General features: G+C 58.0%; 2 protein-coding genes across 5 annotated transcripts in view; one reads left to right on the forward strand and one right to left on the reverse strand.

Moving 5' to 3' along the window:
• SNRNP200 (small nuclear ribonucleoprotein U5 subunit 200) overlaps positions 1-8,582 on the forward strand; it is a 43,165-nt gene extending 34,583 nt beyond the window's left edge. Inside the window, exons 30-45 of the mRNA XM_034761667.1 lie at positions 363-523; positions 779-1,006; positions 1,511-1,702; positions 1,786-1,964; positions 2,650-2,801; positions 3,302-3,410; positions 3,600-3,708; positions 4,258-4,447; positions 4,633-4,797; positions 5,127-5,248; positions 5,700-5,843; positions 6,095-6,271; positions 6,631-6,791; positions 6,919-7,000; positions 7,303-7,395; positions 7,985-8,582. Of these exons, the coding sequence (XP_034617558.1) occupies positions 363-523; positions 779-1,006; positions 1,511-1,702; positions 1,786-1,964; positions 2,650-2,801; positions 3,302-3,410; positions 3,600-3,708; positions 4,258-4,447; positions 4,633-4,797; positions 5,127-5,248; positions 5,700-5,843; positions 6,095-6,271; positions 6,631-6,791; positions 6,919-7,000; positions 7,303-7,395; positions 7,985-8,128 (2,408 nt within the window). The 3' untranslated portion in view covers positions 8,129-8,582. The remainder of the gene's footprint in view (positions 1-362; positions 524-778; positions 1,007-1,510; positions 1,703-1,785; positions 1,965-2,649; positions 2,802-3,301; positions 3,411-3,599; positions 3,709-4,257; positions 4,448-4,632; positions 4,798-5,126; positions 5,249-5,699; positions 5,844-6,094; positions 6,272-6,630; positions 6,792-6,918; positions 7,001-7,302; positions 7,396-7,984) is intronic.
• A 1,568-nt stretch (positions 8,583-10,150) lies between these two features.
• Positions 10,151-19,946, reverse strand: CIAO1 (cytosolic iron-sulfur assembly component 1). Of its 4 annotated transcripts, none has more exons than XM_034761668.1 (8): positions 19,849-19,946; positions 19,461-19,626; positions 19,071-19,219; positions 16,747-16,858; positions 15,268-15,356; positions 14,569-14,770; positions 12,978-13,065; positions 10,151-11,018 (listed from the first exon to the last, which is right to left on the reverse strand). In XM_034761668.1, exons 2-8 carry the CDS (start codon positions 19,597-19,599, stop codon positions 10,778-10,780), a joined length of 1,020 nt encoding a protein of 339 aa, XP_034617559.1. In that variant the 5' UTR covers positions 19,600-19,626; positions 19,849-19,946; the 3' UTR covers positions 10,151-10,777. The 4 variants fall into 4 exon arrangements, with proteins under 4 accessions (XP_034617559.1, XP_034617561.1, XP_034617563.1 ...); XM_034761670.1 differs by having other exon boundaries at positions 19,827-19,897; XM_034761672.1 differs by having other exon boundaries at positions 19,868-19,891.
• Between the last annotated feature and the right edge of the window lie 178 nt (positions 19,947-20,124).

Consider the following 20,124-nt stretch of genomic DNA (forward strand, 5'->3'; position numbering starts at 1 on the left):
TGAAGCAACTAGTGTTGGCCTGTTTAGGAGAGAGCCTGTGTTCTGATCTTAAAATGCTTCCCGGTGCCTGCCAAGTCAACCTGGAAAGAGTCTGCGTTGTAATGCTCCTCTTGTGAGGAATTCCTGTTAGGTATTTACAGTACTGCCCTGCTGCGTGCCTTGGCCAGGAGGGGCCTCCTCTGGGGTGATGGTGCCAGTCTGTCTGCGAGGGCTTTGGCCTGCCAGCAAGGAGGCCAGGGTCATGGGAACCTTGTCCTAGCCGCTCTGGGCTGAAATCCCCAAACCTCCTCCGGGCAGCATGGTTCAGTGGTACTGCGGCAGTTGGGCTCCTTGGGGTAACCAAGGGTTCTGTCTCTCCCCAGTGTTTAACACCGTCTATAACAGTGACGACAATGTGTTCGTGGGTGCCCCCACGGGGAGCGGCAAGACCATCTGTGCCGAGTTCGCCATCCTGAGGATGCTGCTGCAGAACTCAGAGGGGCGCTGTGTCTATATCACCCCCATGGAGGCCCTTGCTGAGCAGGTGAGTCCCCACAGCCCTGTCTCCTGGGCGTGGGTTCAGTTCCTCCCCCGGCCCGTGTGCTGGGAACCCCCAGTTCCCCAGCAGAAGGTGTGGGGGCCTCTGTCTCTCTGCTCCTCTGCTTGTACTCTGCTGTCCTGCCCCCTCCTTCCTCCCAAATGTCTCTGTGACCCCGAAGGAGTACAAGGAAACTCCAGGACAATCCCAGCCAAGAGCTCTGGCCCTGGGCTAATGGCCATGCCTGCTGTGCCCTGGCAGGTCTTCCTCGACTGGTACGAGAAGTTCCAGGAGCGGCTCGGTAAGAAAGTGGTCCTGTTGACTGGGGAGACCAGCACGGATCTCAAGCTGCTGGGCAAGGGCAACATCATCATCAGCACCCCCGAGAAGTGGGACATCCTGTCCCGGCGCTGGAAGCAGCGCAAGAACGTCCAGAACGTCAACCTCTTCATCGTGGACGAAGTGCACCTCATCGGGGGCGAGAATGGGGTAGGAGGCCGAGGGGGCTGGGCTGCCATGGAACGACGCGTGGTGGCCCCGCCGGCTCCTTTCTCTGGGCTGTCCTGTACCTCAGCCCGGAGCAGTGCCCAGAGAAAGGGGTTGGGGGGAGCTAGACCACCGGGGTGGCTAATCTCATCCCTGCTGCTTGATGTACCGGGGCAAAAAGCTGTTCCAGGGCTACCCCCTGGAGCGAAGTCCTGCTGGGACCGTACCCTTGGCACTTAAAGGCCAGCAGCTACAGGGTTAAGCGGGCGGCGAGATCAGGTCTGAAAGGCCAGTGGAGGTGGGGAGGAAGGGATAAGTCCTGCAGTTGGCTTGGAGCTGGGGCTCTCCACAGAGGCCATGGGAGCCTGGGACGGCCCTTCTGCAGCACTGATGGTCATCGCTGAGTGGCTGCTTGGTGCAGGGGCTGGGGAGAGGGCCCAGGCTGACGGACTTCTCACCACCCCCCCCCCCCCCCCCGCTGTAACCTGCCCACGTGTCCATCCGCAGCCTGTGCTGGAGGTGATCTGTTCCCGGATGCGCTACATCTCCTCCCAGATCGAGCGGCCCATCCGCATCGTGGCCCTCAGCTCCTCGCTGTCCAACGCGAAGGATGTCGCTCACTGGCTGGGCTGCAGCGCCACGTCAACCTTCAACTTCCACCCCAACGTGCGCCCCGTGCCCCTGGAGCTGCACATTCAGGTAGGGACCCGGGAGGAGCCCCCCACCCCGGAGCTTTGGTCAGGGGCTTCACCATTCACTGCCGGCTTCTCTCTTCTACTCAGGGCTTCAACATCAGCCACACGCAGACCCGCCTGTTGTCCATGGCCAAGCCGGTCTATCATGCCATCATGAAGCACTCCCCCAAAAAGCCGGTCATTGTCTTTGTCCCGTCACGCAAGCAGACGCGCCTCACGGCCATAGACATCCTCACCACCTGTGCCTCCGATGTGCAGAGGCAGAGGTACTAGGGCGGGAGGGGAGGACTGGGTGGGCATTCGGGGTTTTCTCCCTCGTCTCTTCTCTGACTCTTCCCAGTGGAGAGGCCCATGGGGGCGAGGGGAACGCGTCCCGATCACTTGTGCTCACTGAACATGCTGTGATCCACCCTGTAGGGGTGTGTAATCAGTCCCACTGGCCCAACGATTCCTCTTAGAGCCACTGTCTCCCTGGCCTCCACCTACATGTTCAGCCACCTTCCCTCGCCATGCCGGACTCCTGTGTGCTGTTAAAAAGCCGCTGTGTTCCATCCCAGAGGTGGCTGCCTTTCAGGCTGGGTTAAGCGACCTGTGTGTGTCTCATCTAACTCCCCCAGGCGGCGCGGAGCTGGGCACAGACCCTGTGAGGCAGGCGCTATAGAATAAGGGTGTTACGTTACACCCCCTGTATGGACAGGGAAATGGAGGCACAGGGGTGAAATGACGCAATGCGGGTCCGTAGTCAGTAGCTGAGCCAGCACCAGAACCCAGGTGTCCGGGCTCTTGGTCCCCTGCTCTGAAGGCTGCAGCTCCGAGTGCTGGGAATGGCCCTGCTGCCTGCTCTAGCCAGTTGAGCCCACTGACGGGGCGTGAGGATGTAGTGCCTGCGTGTGAGCGCTGCTTCGGGGCGGGCGGGGATCTTCGCTGGGCCCTGATGGCTTCTCCCCGCAGGTTCCTGCACTGCACAGAGAAGGACTTGGGGCCATACCTGGACAAGCTGAGCGACGGCACCCTCAAGGAGACGCTGCTCAACGGCGTTGGCTACCTGCACGAGGGGCTGACAGCCATGGAACGACGCGTGGTGGAGCAGCTGTTCGGCTCTGGTAAAGGGAGCGAACGGGGGCGCGAGCCGCCACACGTTGCTGTCGTCCCCACCCTGGAGCGGGGCAAAGGAGGCCTGGAGGTGGTGGCCTGCCAAAGCCACAGTGGCAGAGCTATGGAGAGACCCCTGGGAGTCTGGACTCCCAGCCCTGTGCTCAGCTCGCTGGATCCCCCTGCCTCCTCTTTCTGACCCATGGCCCAGGGACGGCTTTAACCCCAAACCAAGTGGGGCTGGCCAGCAGGGCTTGGGCGGAGCTCCATACACAGCATTGGTGCGGTGGGGCTCATGCTGCTTGCAGGGGACAGTGAGGGGCTGCTGCTCAGTGCACAGGTTGGCCCTGGGCCTGAGAGTGAAGGGCCCATGTCAGGTCCCCACCCCTGTTCCCAAATGGGGGTTCTGCTGGCATGCACGGCCACAGCGTCAGCTTGCTTCCCCCTGCCCAGGGTTTGCTTATGAAATATCCTGCAGCTTTCTGGCTGACTGCTCCTTGCTCGCCCTTAGGTGCTGTCCAGGTGGTGGTGGCCTCTCGGAGCCTGTGCTGGGGCATGAACGTAGCCGCTCACCTGGTGATCATCATGGACACTCAGTACTATAACGGCAAGATTCATGCGTGAGTATTCCTGAGCACATGGGGGAGGAGACCTCTCCGTGCCTACAGTAGGCGGGTGGAGGAGGGAGTGGCTCGTGAATGAGGGGATTGTCCTGAGGTGCCCCGCCCCTCTCTGGCGGTCAGGGGTGTGTCAGGCACTGCCAGCGATGGAGTACTGCAGACAGGACACTCTCTCTCCTTTTGTCTCAGGTATGTGGATTACCCCATCTACGACGTGCTGCAGATGGTGGGCCATGCCAATCGCCCCCTGCAGGATGATGAGGGGCGCTGCGTTATTATGTGCCAGGGATCCAAGAAGGTGAGCGAAGCGAGGGGCGTGTGTGTGTTGTACCTCCTGGCTAGGACATGGATTCCCTATCCCAGCTGTGGTCAGATTGGCTCAAGCCTCCGTCTTGGGAACAGACTAACTTGGCTCAAGTGCTGCAGTGGGCAAAACCCCATGCCCTGCTATAGCTCCCTGGTACTTTACAAACCAGACCTCTGCCGTCATTTCTGGGGGCGAGGGACAGTGCACAGCACTGCAGCCTGGCTTAGGATGGGTGCACTGTCTGCACTGTAGTCCCACTGGAAAGGGAAAATAATTCCCCAGAGGGCACTGACCCCCGCATTCCGAACACCTCCACCCCTTCTGACTTGTTTCCTGGGCTGGTGCATGGTCTGCAGCCCCTCCTCCGACTCCACACGTGAGCTCCCGGAGCTCTCCAGGACCTGGATGGCTGTGCTGCTCCGGTGTGCCACTGAAGAGGGATGCTCTTGTGGGGTGGGGGCGAATCTGTCCAAAGTGGAAGGGGTCACTTTCTCCTGAGTTTCACGCCTGCTTTGTCTGGTTCCATTCTCCCTGCTGCAGGATTTCTTCAAGAAGTTCCTGTATGAGCCCCTCCCGGTGGAGTCGCACCTGGATCACTGCATGCATGACCACTTCAATGCTGAGATTGTCACCAAGACCATCGAGAACAAGCAGGATGCTGTGGACTACCTCACCTGGACCTTCCTGTACCGCAGGATGACCCAGAACCCCAACTACTACAACCTGCAGGGTGAGCCACGCGAGATGGAGGAAGCTGAGTGTGTTGGGGTGGGGATGTGAGGAGCCTCTGGACAGCTGGCATTTTTAGCACTAACCCGTTCTCTCTGGCTGGCTTAGGGCAGCCTGGCAGTTCCCCAAGCATTGCAAAGCCCCTCTGTTGTTCTGCCTTGTCTGATCTGCCTCTTGTGTTTGCAGGGGTATCTCACAGACACCTGTCAGACCACCTGTCCGAGCTGGTGGAGCAGACCCTTAGTGATCTGGAGCAGTCCAAGTGCATCAGCATCGAGGATGAGATGGACGTGGCGCCCCTCAACCTGGGCATGATCGCAGCCTATTACTACATTAACTACACCACGATCGGTGAGGGACCCACCCAGGAGGGCAGCCAGGCAGCGCATATTGCTGCTCCTGGCCTGGAAGGGAGAGCAGTGAGCTCTCACCTCCTCCAGTGGTGGGGGGGAGGGTGTTGGCCTGTCAGCCCGGCAGTGTGCCCATCCCGGTGGGGGGGGGTCACAGCGGGGGGGGGGTGGGGCGCTCTTGCTGATGCTGCATAGAAAGATCTGTTCCTGGGACACTTGATTCGGTGCCTCTAAGCCAGCCCAGCAGCAGATGGATCTGTTCCCAGACACTGGGGTCTCCTGCTGCTGCTGGGCTCCCCCTGACCCGTCTTCCTGCCTCGGCTTCCCTAGAGCTCTTCAGCATGTCTCTGAATGCCAAGACCAAGGTGCGAGGGCTGATTGAAATCATCTCCAATGCTGCTGAGTACGAGAACATCCCCATCAGGCACCACGAGGATAACCTTCTGCGGCAGGTGAGTGCCGGGCTCCATACCCAGCGGCCTAGATTCTAGGTCTAAGCTAGATCAGTGACTAGCTGCTCACTCGGACGCTTGAACGAACAGATTGTCCCAGACCGTGCAGGGGCAGCTGTCGTGGCCCTGAAGTTGGAGTCTCAGAAGGCCAGGCATCCCCAGCTGCTGTACGAGAGCACCGTTCTCTAGCGGTGCTGTGGTGCTTTGGTTGTCAGCTCCTAGGTTAGATCATTCCTGGAGTAGTTGCTGAGGTATTCAGGAGAGTCTCTGGGGATCTGTTCCCCTGGGTGAGGGGCAACAGCGGTAGGATACAGCCCGGGGGAAGCTGGATCTAGTTGTTACAGCACTGGATGGATGATGGACATAGGCTCTGCTTGGCCGTGCCAGGCTCTCTGCTTCAAATGGCCAAAGAGACAACTTGGCTTCTCTCTCTCTCTCTCTCTCTTCCCAGCTGGCGCAGAAAGTCCCTCATAAACTGAATAACCCCAAGTTCAACGACCCCCACGTCAAGACCAACCTGCTGCTGCAGGCTCACCTGTCCCGCATGCAGCTGAGCGCTGAGCTACAGTCCGACACGGAGGAGATCCTCAGCAAGGTGTGGGGGGAGGCGGTGCCCACAGTGCTTGAGGTGGGGTGGGCACTCAGTGGGGCTCTTTCAGAGTTTAGAACTGAGTGGAGTGGTCGGGCCCATAACTACCTGCCTTCCTGGGGGGAGGGGGCGGAACTTCCTCTCCTGGGGGCAAGGCTGGCATGTGCGGAAGGGCCGGGGGCTGAGCTAGCTGATGTCTGTGTCCCTATACTGCACTCCTCGCCATTCCCCGGCATGACAGCTCTCTCCCTGTCCAGGCAATTCGTCTGATCCAGGCCTGCGTGGATGTTCTGTCCAGCAACGGCTGGCTCAGCCCGGCCCTGGCGGCCATGGAGCTGGCCCAGATGGTTACCCAGGCCATGTGGTCGAAGGACTCATACCTGAAGCAGCTGCCTCACTTCACTTCGGAGCACATCAAGCGCTGCACGGACAAGGTGAGAGCGGGGGAGGGGGACTGGGGAGTTCTGGGTGGGGGCGCCCCAGAGCCTGGCTAGATGCAGATGCCTGCCCTTGTTTTTGTGAATTGGGTTGAACGTTTTTCACTGCACCAGCTGCATTTCAGTTGGTACGTGGGTAACCTCTTCCCCTGTTGCTCCAGCCCTGGCCTTTTAGGGTGGAGAGCGCCAGGCTCTTGGCGCTGGTGCCAAAGGCTGCAGTTGAAGCCTGGTGCTGGCGCCCTGCCCGGTGTAGGGAGCTGGCGCAGGCTGTGTTCCTGGCACTGCAGACAGCACAGGGCGTGTTCTAAAGTCCCGAGGGTTTGCTCAATACCTGCACTCTGTGTGCTTCGTTGCAGGGGGTGGAGAGCGTCTTCGACATCATGGAGATGGAGGACGAGGACCGCAACGGCCTGTTGCAGCTCTCTGACGCCCAGATCGCTGATGTGGCCCGTTTCTGCAACCGATACCCTAACATCGAGCTCTCCTATGAGGTGGTGGAGAAGGAGAGTATCCGCAGGTGAGCTGGGAGCTGCCTGCAGCGAGTTCCAGGGAAGGGATAGGCAGAGCCATTGGCATCCCTGGGCGCCGAATCCAGGCGCTGGGGAGGCAACAGGACCTTGCTTACCTCTTGTTTCTGTCTGCAGCGGAGGGCCAGTGGTGGTGCTGGTGCAGCTGGAGCGAGAGGAGGAGGTCACGGGACCTGTCATTGCTCCCCTCTTCCCCCAGGTATGTTGGTGTGCTTGCAGAGGGAACTGCTGCCTTCGTGGCTGTGCCTGGCTGAGCCACCCGACAGCTAGGATGGGGCTGGGGCAGCCCAGGTCCCCACAGACCCTCCCTTGAACAGAGCTGGCCGGGAAGCCCTCGCTGGCTGGGGGAGCTGCACTGGGCCCTCGAGCAGGATGACTGTCTCTGGGCTCCTTGCTGGCCAGCCTGGTTGTAACTGCAGGGCGGGGGGTGGAACATAGCTAGGGGAGCTCCTCCCTCCATTGTGGGCAGGGACTGTTAACCGCTGGTTGTTTCCTCTGCAGAAACGTGAGGAGGGCTGGTGGGTGGTGATCGGAGACTCCAAATCCAACAGCCTCATCTCCATCAAGAGGCTGACCCTGCAGCAGAAGGCCAAGGTGAGCTGTGGTGTGGAGGGAGCGGGACTTCGTGCAGCCCTGCTGCGGGGCATTGGCACTTCCGGGCTGCCTGCCAGCAAGGTCCCTGGCAGTGGGCGGGTGCTAGATCAAACCAGCCTGTGACATTCCACTGGCATTTGTGTCCCTGAGAAGGGCTGTCCTGCCCGCAGCTGTAGCGCACACAGCACACCAGGCCAGCCCTCCTGTGACTCGGAGGACACCTGGCTTAGTGCCTGACGCAGCCCTGCGAGTGAGGGCTGGGAATTGTGACTCATACACGCAGGCTCGCATGCGTATCAATAGCAGTGTAGCCATGGCCGGGGAGGCATGACCTGAGAATGAGGGTGTCTTGGTTCTGCCACTACCTCAGTGTGACCTTGGGCAAGTCGTAGCCCCCCCGCCTCAGTTTCCCCATTTCACCTGGGGCTAATGCCTAGCTCACAGGGAGTGCTGATTCTGACCCAGAGGAACAGGGCACATCACCCCGTACGCTAGAGACACAAGATCTGAGCCCCTGGGAAGCCCCCTCCCCTGCCCAGCACTTAGCCCCTCTGCCCAGCTACCAGCTCAAACGCCTTTGTTTGTTTAGGTGAAACTGGATTTTGTGGCCCCAGCCACAGGCGCCCACAACTACACCCTCTACTTCATGAGTGATGCCTACATGGGCTGTGACCAGGAGTATAAATTCAGCGTGGACGTGAAGGAGGCAGAGAGCGACAGCGACTCAGACTGAGCCGGGCCTTAGCCAAAGCTGGCCTGGGCCTCCCTGCCTGGTAGCGGAGACCTGGGCGCAGCTGAGGCATCCCCAGTGGTTCCAAGGGAACAGCGGGTACAGCTTTGGCATTTGTTTTAATGTGTCCGTGTGAGTGTGGGCAGCACTGGGCCCTTCCCCCAGTGTAGTGGGGCCTGCGGGACTGCCTGCTTCTGTGCTGGCTGTGTGGGGCGACCTGGCCTGTTTAAATCATAACCTCTCCGGTAGCTCTGAGCTGCCCCATTCCTCGCTGCTGCTGGGGCTGGTAGCACCAGTGAGGACAGCCCGTGGCATGTGCAGGAGACGTCTCGCCTCGCTGAGCCTGTGTTTCAGATGCTGATGGTTGTAGCTAAGCAGCCAGGCTTTGTACAGTGGTTTTAGAGGGGGGCAGGTCAAGGACCTTGGCCTCAATAAAGCTCTTTAGAAACAACCTCCAGTCCCTGGCGTCCTGCGGAATAACTTGCTGGGGGTGCGTGTCTCATCCTGGTTTGTTCCTCTGTTGCCTGGAGCCTCCAGGCCCAGGCACTGGCTGTTGGGAGGAATTATGACTAGCGAACAGAGGGCGTGAGCAGCATCCCAGCTCTAGAGCTCTCCCACTTCCTCAGAGGCCCATCTCACCACACTCTGGGGGGGACTTGCTCATGCCTGAACCCTCGGTGGTTCCAGCCCTATATCCCAGCTGGGGACTGGAGCCGTCCTCTCATTCAGTTCTGTGTTTCCTAGTCCTATGGCAGCATCTCCAGCCCAGCTCCCCTGCCAGTACTGGCTGCTGGGGGCAGACATGATGGGGTGGCTGTATCTCGAGTGAGACACCTGGGCCCCATTCCTAGCTGTGCCCCTGCTCTGCCCCACGTCTAAAACAGGGAGAACTTGCCTTTGCAAAGCCCCATAACCCAAAGGAACGCCACCATCCCACAGCCAGCTTGAAATGCTGGCTCTGCTAGGAGCTGAGTTTAGCCCCTCTAAGAGTCTATTAAGACACTAGCAGCATCTTGCCTTCAAGAACCTCAAGCACTCAAGGCTGACAGCGTGTCCAAGCCCTGCTCCTAGCTGGAGTGCTGGCAGAGGCTGGCACCCACTTGTCCAAACTAACAGAAGTCCAACTCAGCCTGTTCATAACATTGTTTGAAAGTCAGCACAAGGTGAAGACAGAAGAGGCTAAGCTGGATTGTCTGGGCTCACAGGCTGGCGCTCAGGGCTCCTGGTAGTCACAGAATGATAGAACTGGGGCTGTGCACATTTTGTTGTTTCTGAGCCTGGGTGCATTGCACAGCCCAGGGGCCACCCTCCCCCTCTCCTCTCTGCCGTATGCCACTTGGCTTTGGCTGGGGGGGTCGGTCAGCGGGTGAAATGCTAGTGGGAGGGTGGCCGAGCAGAGTATGGCCTGGCAGAAGGTGTTAACACGGCCTGCAGCTGGCTTTGCTCTCCAGCCAGCTGTGCCTGTGCCTCACACAGGAGGGGGGGGGCTCTGTCTCCCTCCCATGTTTACAGGCACCAGCCCCTGAAACTTTGAGTTGAGCTGTTCCAGCCAGCCAGGCCACCAGCTCTGCCAGCGTGTTAAAGGTACCACAGGGAGGAAGTGTCCGCTGAGATCACTAGTGGGGCTGTGGTCACTCAGTGGAAGCAGTTTGATGATCCTAGCTGCCCTCAGGCTGAGTCCCACCTTGACACTGTTGTCCTGGCCAGGCCAGGGAAAATGAACCAGGGGAAACCTGGGACCATACTGAACTGCTCAACGTAATAGAGAGCAACGGTTTTATCAGCTTGTGCCTGGTTGGGACCAAGACCACCCCCTGCTCCCAACCCATCATGAACCAGAGCGCTACATCCCACAGCCCTGCTCCCCTAGCACTGCTGCTCTGGGAGGCTCCCAAAGGCCACCTCAGCAACCTCATTTCCAGCCAGACTCCCCAAGAACGCTGCTTGGCCCAGGGGCCTGCTGGAGACGTCTGGCTCTAAGCCCAGTTGATACCACATCACCAGGGGAATGAAGCGGAGCCAGGATTTGGGGGGACAGCACATGATTATTTATTAGAATGCTTCAAATCACAGGCAGTCCCCTCCTTCCCTCCACACCACCCTGGGTCAAGAACAGCCCCTGCCAGTGAAACCCTCAGCTAGGAAATGCCAGTTTCCCATGTAATGGCCAGAACAGGGACCAGCTCCAGAACCAGTCCTGACCCTGGCTCCTTTCAAGGAGTTGCACTATTGCAAAGAGCCACACGCTGAAGCATCCTGCCAGCCTCGTATCAGCTCCAGGAAGGAACTGATGCTGGGCCCCTTTGGAAGCTGCTCATGCCCCGTTACCATCCACTGAAAGCTAGGGAAAGCCTTTTCCTAGGGAAGCTGTTTGAGACCTCCCCCCCAAAAATTGAACACCCCTCATCTACCTTTAAGACTAGTTTAGCAGTAACAGGTAGGGTTCACCCTGATACCCCAGCAATCCAAGTCCTGGGGGGGAGGGGGCAGTGGCTGCTCTTTTCCCCCTCTGCAGGTTAGGGCTGCAGGGAACATTACCCCTCCCACCAGCAGGACACGTATTCTCTTAGCAAAACATTTAACAGCTGCTGCTGCTGCACACAACAGGCCCAGGCCTGTGGCTATGCTGGGGTCACTGCACTGCTGGGTTTCTCAGCAAACCTCTGGCCGCTGATACTTCCAAAATGCCATTTCTCCATCATCGCTGCATGAAGCCAGCAGCCCCGGCTCCTTGGGATTCCAGGCCACACAGTTCACGTCCTGGGAGTGAGCCCTGGGCATGTGGGCGGTCAGCGCGAAGGTGGGCTGCTGGGGACTCGACAGCGGCTCTTCCTCAAATATGCGGATAGCATCATCTCCACAGGCTGTAGCCAATGCTCCCGTCAGGCGACACCTGCAGCAAACGAAGGGCAGAGAGTGAGCAGTGCTGCAGCATGACAGGGGGAGATGGTGAAGCCAAGCCAGTCCCTGCCCCAAGGAGCGCAGACAAAGCATGACCAGCCCGAGGGGCACAGCGATCCAGGTGGGTAGGGGGAGCACAAGGAGGCTGCTTGGGGCAAAGGAGCTGGGACGCTGGTGAAGGCCTGGAGGAAGGAGAGAAGCAGTGGAATGAGCCCTGCATTAGGCACTGCACATGGTTACCACCCTCAACCGGGGCAGGCTTAGTGGAGGCAGTTTCCTTCTGAGAGCCCCAGGGGCACAGACTGATTGGAGCGAAGAGCCTCGGTGGCCCCCTGGAAAGGGGGAGAGAAGGGTGAAGGTAGTTGATGCCAGGTGGAGCCTGCACTGGGGACCAGATAACTCATACTCATGGGGGGATTCTGCACCAAATAATTCCAAATTCTGCATATTTTATGTCAAAATAACAGCACATAATGATGCCAGTTTCAGTTATTTTGGTGATTTATTTCAAAATACCTGTCAGCAAGTATGTCTAACAATACAGACAACAAAAGAGGTTCCCCCAGGAGTAGGGAGGTAAAGAAACCTCTATGACAACCAGTTCCTGTTTTCTGTTATGTTTTTGTTGGGTGCCTCAGTCTGGGTGTGTCACATATGCCAGCTGGGCACAGCCTGGGGGGAAACTGCCCCTCTGCTCTTTCTGTCAATTCTCGTTTTTTTTCACCCTGGTCCCATAGGGTTATCATATTTCAAGTTCCCCATAGAGCACACTACCAGGGGGAGGTGGAGGGATGTGTGTGTACTGGGAGGGGGCTGTAGGGCCCCCCCCAGCCCAGACACCTGTACCCCTTCACCCTCAGAGCCCAGCCGCAGGGTACCCCCCAGCCCAGACACCCATGCCCTCCCCCCACCCTCCCTCCAGAGCCCAGCGCCCAGCCGCAGGGTACCCCCCGGCCCAGACACTCATGCCCGCCTCCCTCCCTCCAGAGCCCAACTGCAGGGTACCCCCCAGCCCAGACACCCATACCCGCCTCCCTCAAGAGCCTAGCTGCAGGCTCCATGCCATGCAGGTGCGTTAATGTCCCACCAGGCAGAGACAACCTGTACCTGCTGATAGCAGGGGGGCACAGTGTAAAGGTTTGGCCCCCCCCGCAGTCCTCTCCTTACCCTCAGTCTCCCCTCCCTGCAGCTCCCAGCTGCCTCTTCCCAGGAGATGCAGTTTGTTGGCCTCCCGTGCAGGAAGGGGGCCCAGCCGCACCCTGTGACTGAGCGGGGCTGGCAAACCCAGGAACCACAACCCGCCCACCCAGTGCAAGCTGGGGAAACAGCGGCTCCTAGAGGCAGCCAGCCGCTCCAGTTCTGCAGGAAAAAAATGAAATTTTGCACAGAACATTAAATCTGTGCAAATTCTGCACTGGGTGGTGGCGCAGAATTCCCCAGGAGTAAACTCAGGTCTCTCCACTGCGCTGAGACAGCGCTATTTTAAACATCTGACAGTGGGGGGCTGACCATTCCTGCCACTCTCCCACCGCTAAATGGGAGGGGTTCTGGGCTGGAAGCAGCTGGAGTCAAGTCCTCCAGCACTCAGAACAGTTCAGTGGCAATATGCTCTTTCTTGGTGACCTACAGCTACATGAGAGGCCCCAGAACTGGAGCTCCTTCTGGCCTAGCAGGTTGGTGGTGCTGTGGGAACTACCCACTGTGCTAACTTGATCATGGCCCCACTGCACGGGTGTTGGCCAGACCCCAAAATTCCCATCATGCTTCAAGGACAGGAGTGATGTGAAGCAGCTTCTGGCAGGCAGGGACTCAGCTGCATCAGTCAGTGCGTGGCCTGCAGTCCCAGCGCCCTGGGAGTGATTCTCACACAAGTATTCAGAGGTCCCTGCAGGACAAACCCCTCCCACCACGGAGTGTGGATTGGACTGAGCATTCCAAGACCCAGGCTCACCATGCCACATCGTAAATGGTCCTGGTGTGGAAGCCAGACAGGGTGCAGATGCATTTCCAGCTGGGGTCAGCGCCGCTGCAGACCACCCCTGCAATACACCAGACAGCAATCAGAGCAGTTCTGCCTGCAGAGCGTGCAGCACTTGCTACCGGGTTCCAGTTCTGGACCAGGAAGGGAAGACATTGGGTCACGCTAGCACTGCCCCAGGGCCTGATGGGTAGGGGCAGTGCAGTCTTTGTTTCAGCACATGGGGAAAGTCTGCCTGGACTCTAGGGCAATGAACACCGGACCATTGGGGCACCCGGCTCTAGGGGAGGTCTGTAGCTCTGGACCAAGCATCCCAGTGGCAATAAGTGAATGTAACTCAGTAGGTGTCACTGTGATGAGGTGGGGATTTTCCCTTCTTATCTTGTATGTGAGCCTGTGAGTCTTACTGTTGAGCCTATGAGTTTTACTGTTTTGCATGTGCCTCAGTTTCCCAGTGTGCTCCACCAATGCCTAGGTGGTGGGAATAAGGGTGTGTGACTTTTGCTAGACCCTCGGGGGCAGGTGAGGATGCCACTAGATGACAACCAGGAGACACTTTGCCTGGGAAGCAAGACAAGACCAGAAGGAGGAGCAAAGGGGGGTGCCTGAGGACAGGTCAATGGAAGCTGGGCAGTCTGCTTGGGGGAACTGGAGGGGGAGTCCAGGGCGTCTGGCCCGGGATTTCCCCAAGATGGACATGGCTGAAAGTCACTGATTTCTGTGCTAACAAGTTCTGTTCTACGCTGTGTTCCTCTCGACTAATAACCCTTCCGTTTTACACTGGTTGAGACGAGTCTCTGCTGACTGTGGAGTGGGGCTGCAGGGCCCTCTGGCTTCCCCAGGAGCCCCACACGGGCGGACTCGCTATGGGAAGCGCGTAGAGGGGCAGGGGAAGCTGAATGCTCCGGGGTCAGACCCAGGAAGATCAAAGCTGTGGAAGCTTCTTGCCCTGGCGACAGTCTGCTCAGAGAGAGGAGGCTCCCCCAGATTCCTGACTGGCTTCGTAGGGAGTCATTCTAGAGCATCGCCCCGGCGACTCCGTGACAGTCACAGATTCGGCTGCTCCAGAATGAGGGGTGAGATGAGCAAAGCACGGGTAGGTTTCCTTGGAGGCTGGTCTGCTCCCCCTATAGGCACAGGTGCCAGTTGGGCCTGACTCAGAGATGCAGAGCGTTTGGGTTACCTTTGCCAGGGTATATGTGCACTGGCAGAGGTTTCAGGGGAAGCTGGCACAGCACTTTCCTGAGTCATTTGTCTGACTAGCCAGGGCTGTTTGTCCCTCGCTCTCAACCAGCTTCACCCAGACCAGTGCTACATATAAAGGGGAGTGAGTCTAATGGTTAGAGCAGGGGACAAGGAGTCCAGAGTCCTGCTTTCCATTCTTAGCTCTGCCACCAACTCCTTGTGTGACCTTGGGCAAATCCTCTCCCATTTCCGCAGCTGTATATACTAGGGACGGTACCAACGCACCGCTCTCTCTCTAGTGCTCCAGTCTCCCAGGATGGCAGTGGGGTAGGAGTGGCTCCAGGGATAAGAGACTCTGCCCCCAGCTTGCCCTGCTCACCTTGCTCATTGCCTGGTTTGTACTGGTGCCAGATGCGCACGGTCTTGTCGTCGCTGCAGGAGGCCAGGCGCTCCCCACTCTGGTCGAAGGCAAGGCTCCACACCGTGGACTCATGTCCCTCCAGCGTGGCACAGCACACCCAGTCATCCTCCTCTTCGCGGTACAGCTTCACCGTGTCGTCATAGCTGGCTGATGCCAGCAGCTGATGGGGGAAAGGCGGAACACAAATGAGCTCAGGATCAGGAGATCCAGGATGGGGGGCAGCACACGGGACCTCACACACCCACCGAAAATGTGCCCTTTAGATCCCCCCCAGGCTGGAAGAAGAGAGACAGGCTAAGGGGAACGTGGCCTCGGGGAGCCAAGCCTGAAGCCCCCCTTTTTCCCAGAACAGAGCTCCCTCTAAAGGCAGGGTTGCCCTCCACTGGCAGGGTTGGGGGGAATCTGTATGCCTTTTGCTCAGGAAGCTGGGTAAAAGGGAGCCAGTCAGCTGATCACCTTTGAGCCTCTGCCCAGAATCAGACCCAGTGGATGCCTCTCCCAGCTCTAGCTGCACCACCAACTCCCACCACCTTTGGCACCTGCCTAGGATCACAGCAACAACAGGCACTGCACCAGGACAGCAGATGTTTGGAGCGACTGAAGACCTGGGTGGGAGCATATGAGGGGGCTAGGGAGGCCATTGGGGAGAGCCCTCACCTCCTGGTTGGGATGCCAGACCACGTGCTTGACATCCTGCGTGTGGGCGTTCAGGACACTCACACACTCGTATTCGTCCTCTTCGTCCACTGTGAGAGAGAAGGGGTTGTGGGTGAACGCAGCCAGGGACTCTGCCCAGTACCCTTCTGCATCCCTGTGACTGCCCAACGGAGGGGCAAAGGGGAAGCCCTGGCTCTGCAGCACCCAACCTAAATAGGTCAGCACAGATAACAGGGCTGCCCCTTAGTCCTTCAGCCGCCCCTTCCCAGACCCAGCTGGTCTGCCCACATCTCTCCCATGATCCTCCAGGTCTCAGGTCCCAGCCTCCCACCCATGGTCCCGCCTCATGTTTCTTGACACGCCTGGTGTGATACAGGCTCATCGGTGCCAATGGTTCACTGTTCTTGACAAGTAACTCGTGTCTCAGACCTGACAAACTCAGGTCCCCGGTATATCATGGTAGCATGTGAGGTCTCTACTGAAAGCTTGTAACTTATCGATACTCACTGCACGATGTACATACGGGCAATAGTTAAGGAATAATAGAACTATATTGAAAATTGTGACTTATGATCTTGGAGTAAAAGTCAGCCACCAGGGAACCATGCATCTCGGTGACAGCCCATTCCAGCAGCAGGACGCTGTCACCCATGCCTGGTTGACTGGTGATGTAATGCAAGAGTCAATTGTCTACCCTTGCCCCCTCCCAGATCAGTCAAGGGAAAAGCATCAAAGTCAACTGCAATCAAAACCACGTGGAGGGAAAAAGAAAACCTTGTTACAGACAGCACCCCAGCTGTGAACAGAGACCAAAGACTGATTCAGTAGGAAAGACACTCATCTTGAAGAGCAGGGGTGTTGTCATGAACATGTGGATCCTGGCTCCTGAGAAGCAGCCAGCTCTGCCAGAGACTGAACTTTTCGGGGGGGACGGGGGACACAACCTCCCTTATTAGCTAGGAAAGGGAACTGTTAATAAATGTAGGTCCTAGTGCGTGGTTTATAGTTTTGGTTTCATTGTAACCATTTGTTTCCACCACTCGGCTTTGTGTCTGGTGGAATCTTTACTCTTACATAAACCTTCTTTCGTTTTATTAGAAGTGTTCACAAGGGCTATGTGTTGTACAGGAGTGGTGATTTAAGGTCAAACTGGGGTAACCTGTTCCTTTGAGGGCAGAAGTTACAGGATTTCTGTAAGTAGCCAGTGTCAGCGGCTGGATATCAGAGGAATACTTCAAAGGGACTTGGAGACTGGGGTGCACCTCTTGTTAACCTGCAAGGCAGATTGTTAGCCTAACCCAGAGGAGAGAGAGCGGCTGAAAGGCTGGCGGTGTCCAGGAACTAACATCCAGGCACCATGGGCAAGCCGGAGGTACGGGGTAACAAGGTGACTCTCAGTCCTGAGAGCCGTCAAACCTGGTTCCCCACATATCTCCCATGGTGCTCCTGGTCCCCCCACCCCTCAGACCTGTCTCTCACCTTCCCAGACCCAGACGCTCTTGTCTCGGCTGCAGGTGGCCAGGAGGCTGCCGGATGGGGCCCAGGATACGGACTTCACCTCGTTTTCATGTCCCTCCAGGGTGGTCACACACTGTCAGAGGGAGAGAAGGAGTTTGTGCTTAAGCCAGCCCCAGGGAGGGAGGGAGGAGCCTAGCTCTGCCACATGCTCCCAGTGTCCCCATTGGTCCAAAGGGGCCCAGAGGGAGCAGGAGAAGAGACGAGTGACTCCCTGAAAACAGAACAAGGAGGGCTCAGACAACCCACCATAAGCGATTCAGAGCCCCGGCAGCTGGGGACAGAGAGAAACCTTCCTCCCAGGAAGACCTGCAGCCAGGAATTCAAACAGACTCTATGGGAACACTCAACGCAGCTCCACATGCCAGCCCACATCCCCCCTGCTGTAACCCCATTGCACTCATCCCATATGCACCCAACTGCAACTCCATGTCTTGTAGGGAAGCTGCCCCCAGAGGTACTGGGCCAGCCATCCGCCGAGAGTGGGGAATCTAGCACTAAATTGGAAACTCTGCGTCTTCATGAATATATGTTCCCATTTCAAGCCACGCCCTAGAGATCTCCTTGCAGGCTCTTGATCACAAGAACAAGGGACACTCAATGAAACTGAAAGAGGACAAGTTCAAAAGTGATCGAAGGAGAAGTTGTTTCACACAAGCAGTGATTAGCCCATGGAACTCCCTGCTATTGGATACCACTGAGGCCATGAGCATTACTTAGTTCTACGAGAGATTGGACATTTATATGAAGAACAAGATTATCCAGCATTAGAATAGTTAATACTCATGCATTTTGGAAGGGGTTCATGGCTTAACCAGTTATTACAAGAGGTTAGGACAGGGGTGGGCAAACTACAGCCCGGGTGCCACATCCAGCCCTCCAGACATTTTAATCCGGCCCTCGAGCTCTCGCCGGGCAGTGGGGTTGGGGGCTTGCCCCGCTCAGCTCCCAAAAGCAGCGACATGTCCCCCCTCTGGCTCCTATACATAGGGGCAGCCAGGGGAGCTGTAGGGGCAGCGCCTGAGTAGGAGACGGAGGGGGGACATGCCGCTGCTACTGAGAGCTGCTTGAGGTAAGCACCGCCCGGAGCCTGCACCCATGACCCCCTTCCGCGCCGTAACCCCCTTCCCCAGCCCTGATCCCCCTCCCGCCCTCCGAACCCCTTCGTCCCAGCCTAGAGCACACTCCTGCACCCCAACTCCTCGTCCAAAGCCCCACCCAAGAGCCCGCACCCCCAGAGGACAATCCAGAGTACCGTATTTCAGACAGCACCCTGCCTAGGAAACGTGCTTGATGCTAGAGCTGGACAAATAACTGATTTTTCAGTTTGCTGCAGTTCTAACAAATGGGGGGAAGGAGGAATGGTTTGGGCCAAACTAAATCTGAAAATTTTGCAAGATTCCAGCGCATTGAAAAAGTGACCAGAAACTGTTTAAACATTTTGTTCAACCCAAAACAAACTCTTTTGATTTGCAGCACTTTTTCACATACCACCACCTAGCCCTTATATAATGCTGTTCATCAGTCTTTAATGTATTTCCCAGTCTTTAATGTATTTCTCATCATTCCTCAACAGCCCTGCAAAAGAAATGAAGATCTACAAAGTGGGCTGGGGTGTGTGTATGGTTGTCGGTGGTTCTGTACCACTTTTTACAAAATACTCAGTCACTGGGCCAGTGAGAAAGACACTGGTGGTCAGGGTACCCACCTGGGTGGCAGGATACCCACCCTGTTCCAATGACTAGTTATCCACAATGGAAGAACTTTAACAGGCGAGACAGCGAGAGATCCACAGCCCAGTGACTAGGGCACTCACACCAAACAGAGGGGGGAACTGAATCTAGGGGAGACCACCCCTGCAATGGTGGAATTGGAGGGGAGGGCCCTAGCCATTGCCTAAAGCTTACAAGGGACGCAGCACCTCCTCCAGTTTGGTGAATGGCGCCTACATCTCAGAAAGTTTTGGGGATGGAACTATTTGGTGAATGTGTGTCAAATTCACGAATCATTTTGGGTCAAGTGACCCTAAATTGTCAATGAATAAATATTGTGCTCAGCTCTAACTGACATCTCACCGATGGACAATCACTAAGATGCAGACAGACAGCAATCCGGGGCCACCCACTGCATCTGCAGGGGGCACAGTAGCAGGGTGTGCGGGGGAGAATGTGTGTTCTGCTGCTCTCTGAGCTCTGTTGATACTTCTGGAGGGCACTCAAATCAGCACCTGACACCAGCACTGACTCCACAAGCATCCTCTACACTCAGCCCTGTGGAGACAGCTGTACCTCAAACTCATCCTGGCTCTTCTTCCAAATGCAGGTGGTGGCATCAAAGCTGGCTGAAGCCAGGTAGCTCCCACACGGGGACCAGGCTACCTTCCGGATGGTCCTCTGGTGCCCCTCACCCAGCACCGACTTGCACACCCAGCCATCCCCTAAGGCAGAGGACAAGAGAGAGATGAGCGAAGAGCGGGAGGCTTGGCAGCCAGAGCTCCCTTCTCAGCCCCGCTCACAAATAGCTTTGCCTATGGCCAAGGCACTACGGGACGCAGCAGCCCACGGGCTCCCTGGACCCAGGAGACTCCAGGAGCAGCTGGGATTTCACCTTCCTGGGACAGAGCTGGGTCCCCACCCACCAGCTGACAGAGCAGGCCCGACTTGGCAGCGGTTCCCTACCCTCCTTGCCCCAGATGCGGATGCTGCGGTCTCCCCCGCAGGAGGCCAGCAGGGTCCCAGAGGGGTCCCAGGCCAGGAACCAGCAGCGAGAGTCAGGGTGGGCTGGGATCCGGGCGAGCAGCGACAGCGAGTCCTTCATCCCGAGGGCGGGTCTGGAACAGCCTCCCTGTGGGGTGGAGCAGAGGTTAGCCCGGAGCGCCCAGCGGGCAGCAATCACCCTGCTAGGCTCCCCCCTCCGCACCCGGCCCCATCTCACCCCGGAGTCCACTCCACTGCGCCCCTCCCCCTCTGCACAGGGACACCCGGGAGCCCCTGCTCCGCACCCAGCCCCACTGCGCCCCTCCCCCTCTGCACAGGGACACCCGCGCCCCAGCTCGAGCCAACCCGCCTGCGGCGCGCGGCGCTGCCCCACGGGAGCCGCCCGGCCAATGGGCCCCGCACACTCGACTCCCAGGGTGCCTCGCGGGCGCGTGACGTCCTACGGCGCGTGACGTACGGCGCTACCGGCCGGGGAGGCGGAAGCGGAAGGGCGTTCGGCGGCGGCACCGACTCGGGCTCGGATTCTCCCTCTCGGGTCCAGGGGCCGGTCGCTACTCGAGGGACTCCGGAAGTGCGGACCACAGTGGGAACTGTGACCAGAGACCCTCCCGGGCCTGGGCTTCCC

Source organism: Trachemys scripta, chromosome 2 (assembly GCF_013100865.1).
Source record: "Trachemys scripta elegans isolate TJP31775 chromosome 2, CAS_Tse_1.0, whole genome shotgun sequence".
In the NCBI taxonomy this organism is placed as follows: domain Eukaryota; kingdom Metazoa; phylum Chordata; order Testudines; family Emydidae; genus Trachemys; species Trachemys scripta.

Coding starts and splice junctions, on each gene's coding strand:
- CIAO1 (XM_034761668.1), bottom strand. CDS start 19,599: ATGAAGGACTCGCTGTCGCTGCTCGCCCGGATCCCAGCCCACCCTGAC. Junction 16,859..19,070: donor AGAGCCAGGATGAGTTTGAG/GTACAGCTGTCT, acceptor TCCCTCTGACAG/TGTGTGACCACCCTGGAGGG. Junction 15,357..16,746: donor GAGCGTCTGGGTCTGGGAAG/GTGAGAGACAGG, acceptor TCTCTCTCACAG/TGGACGAAGAGGACGAATAC.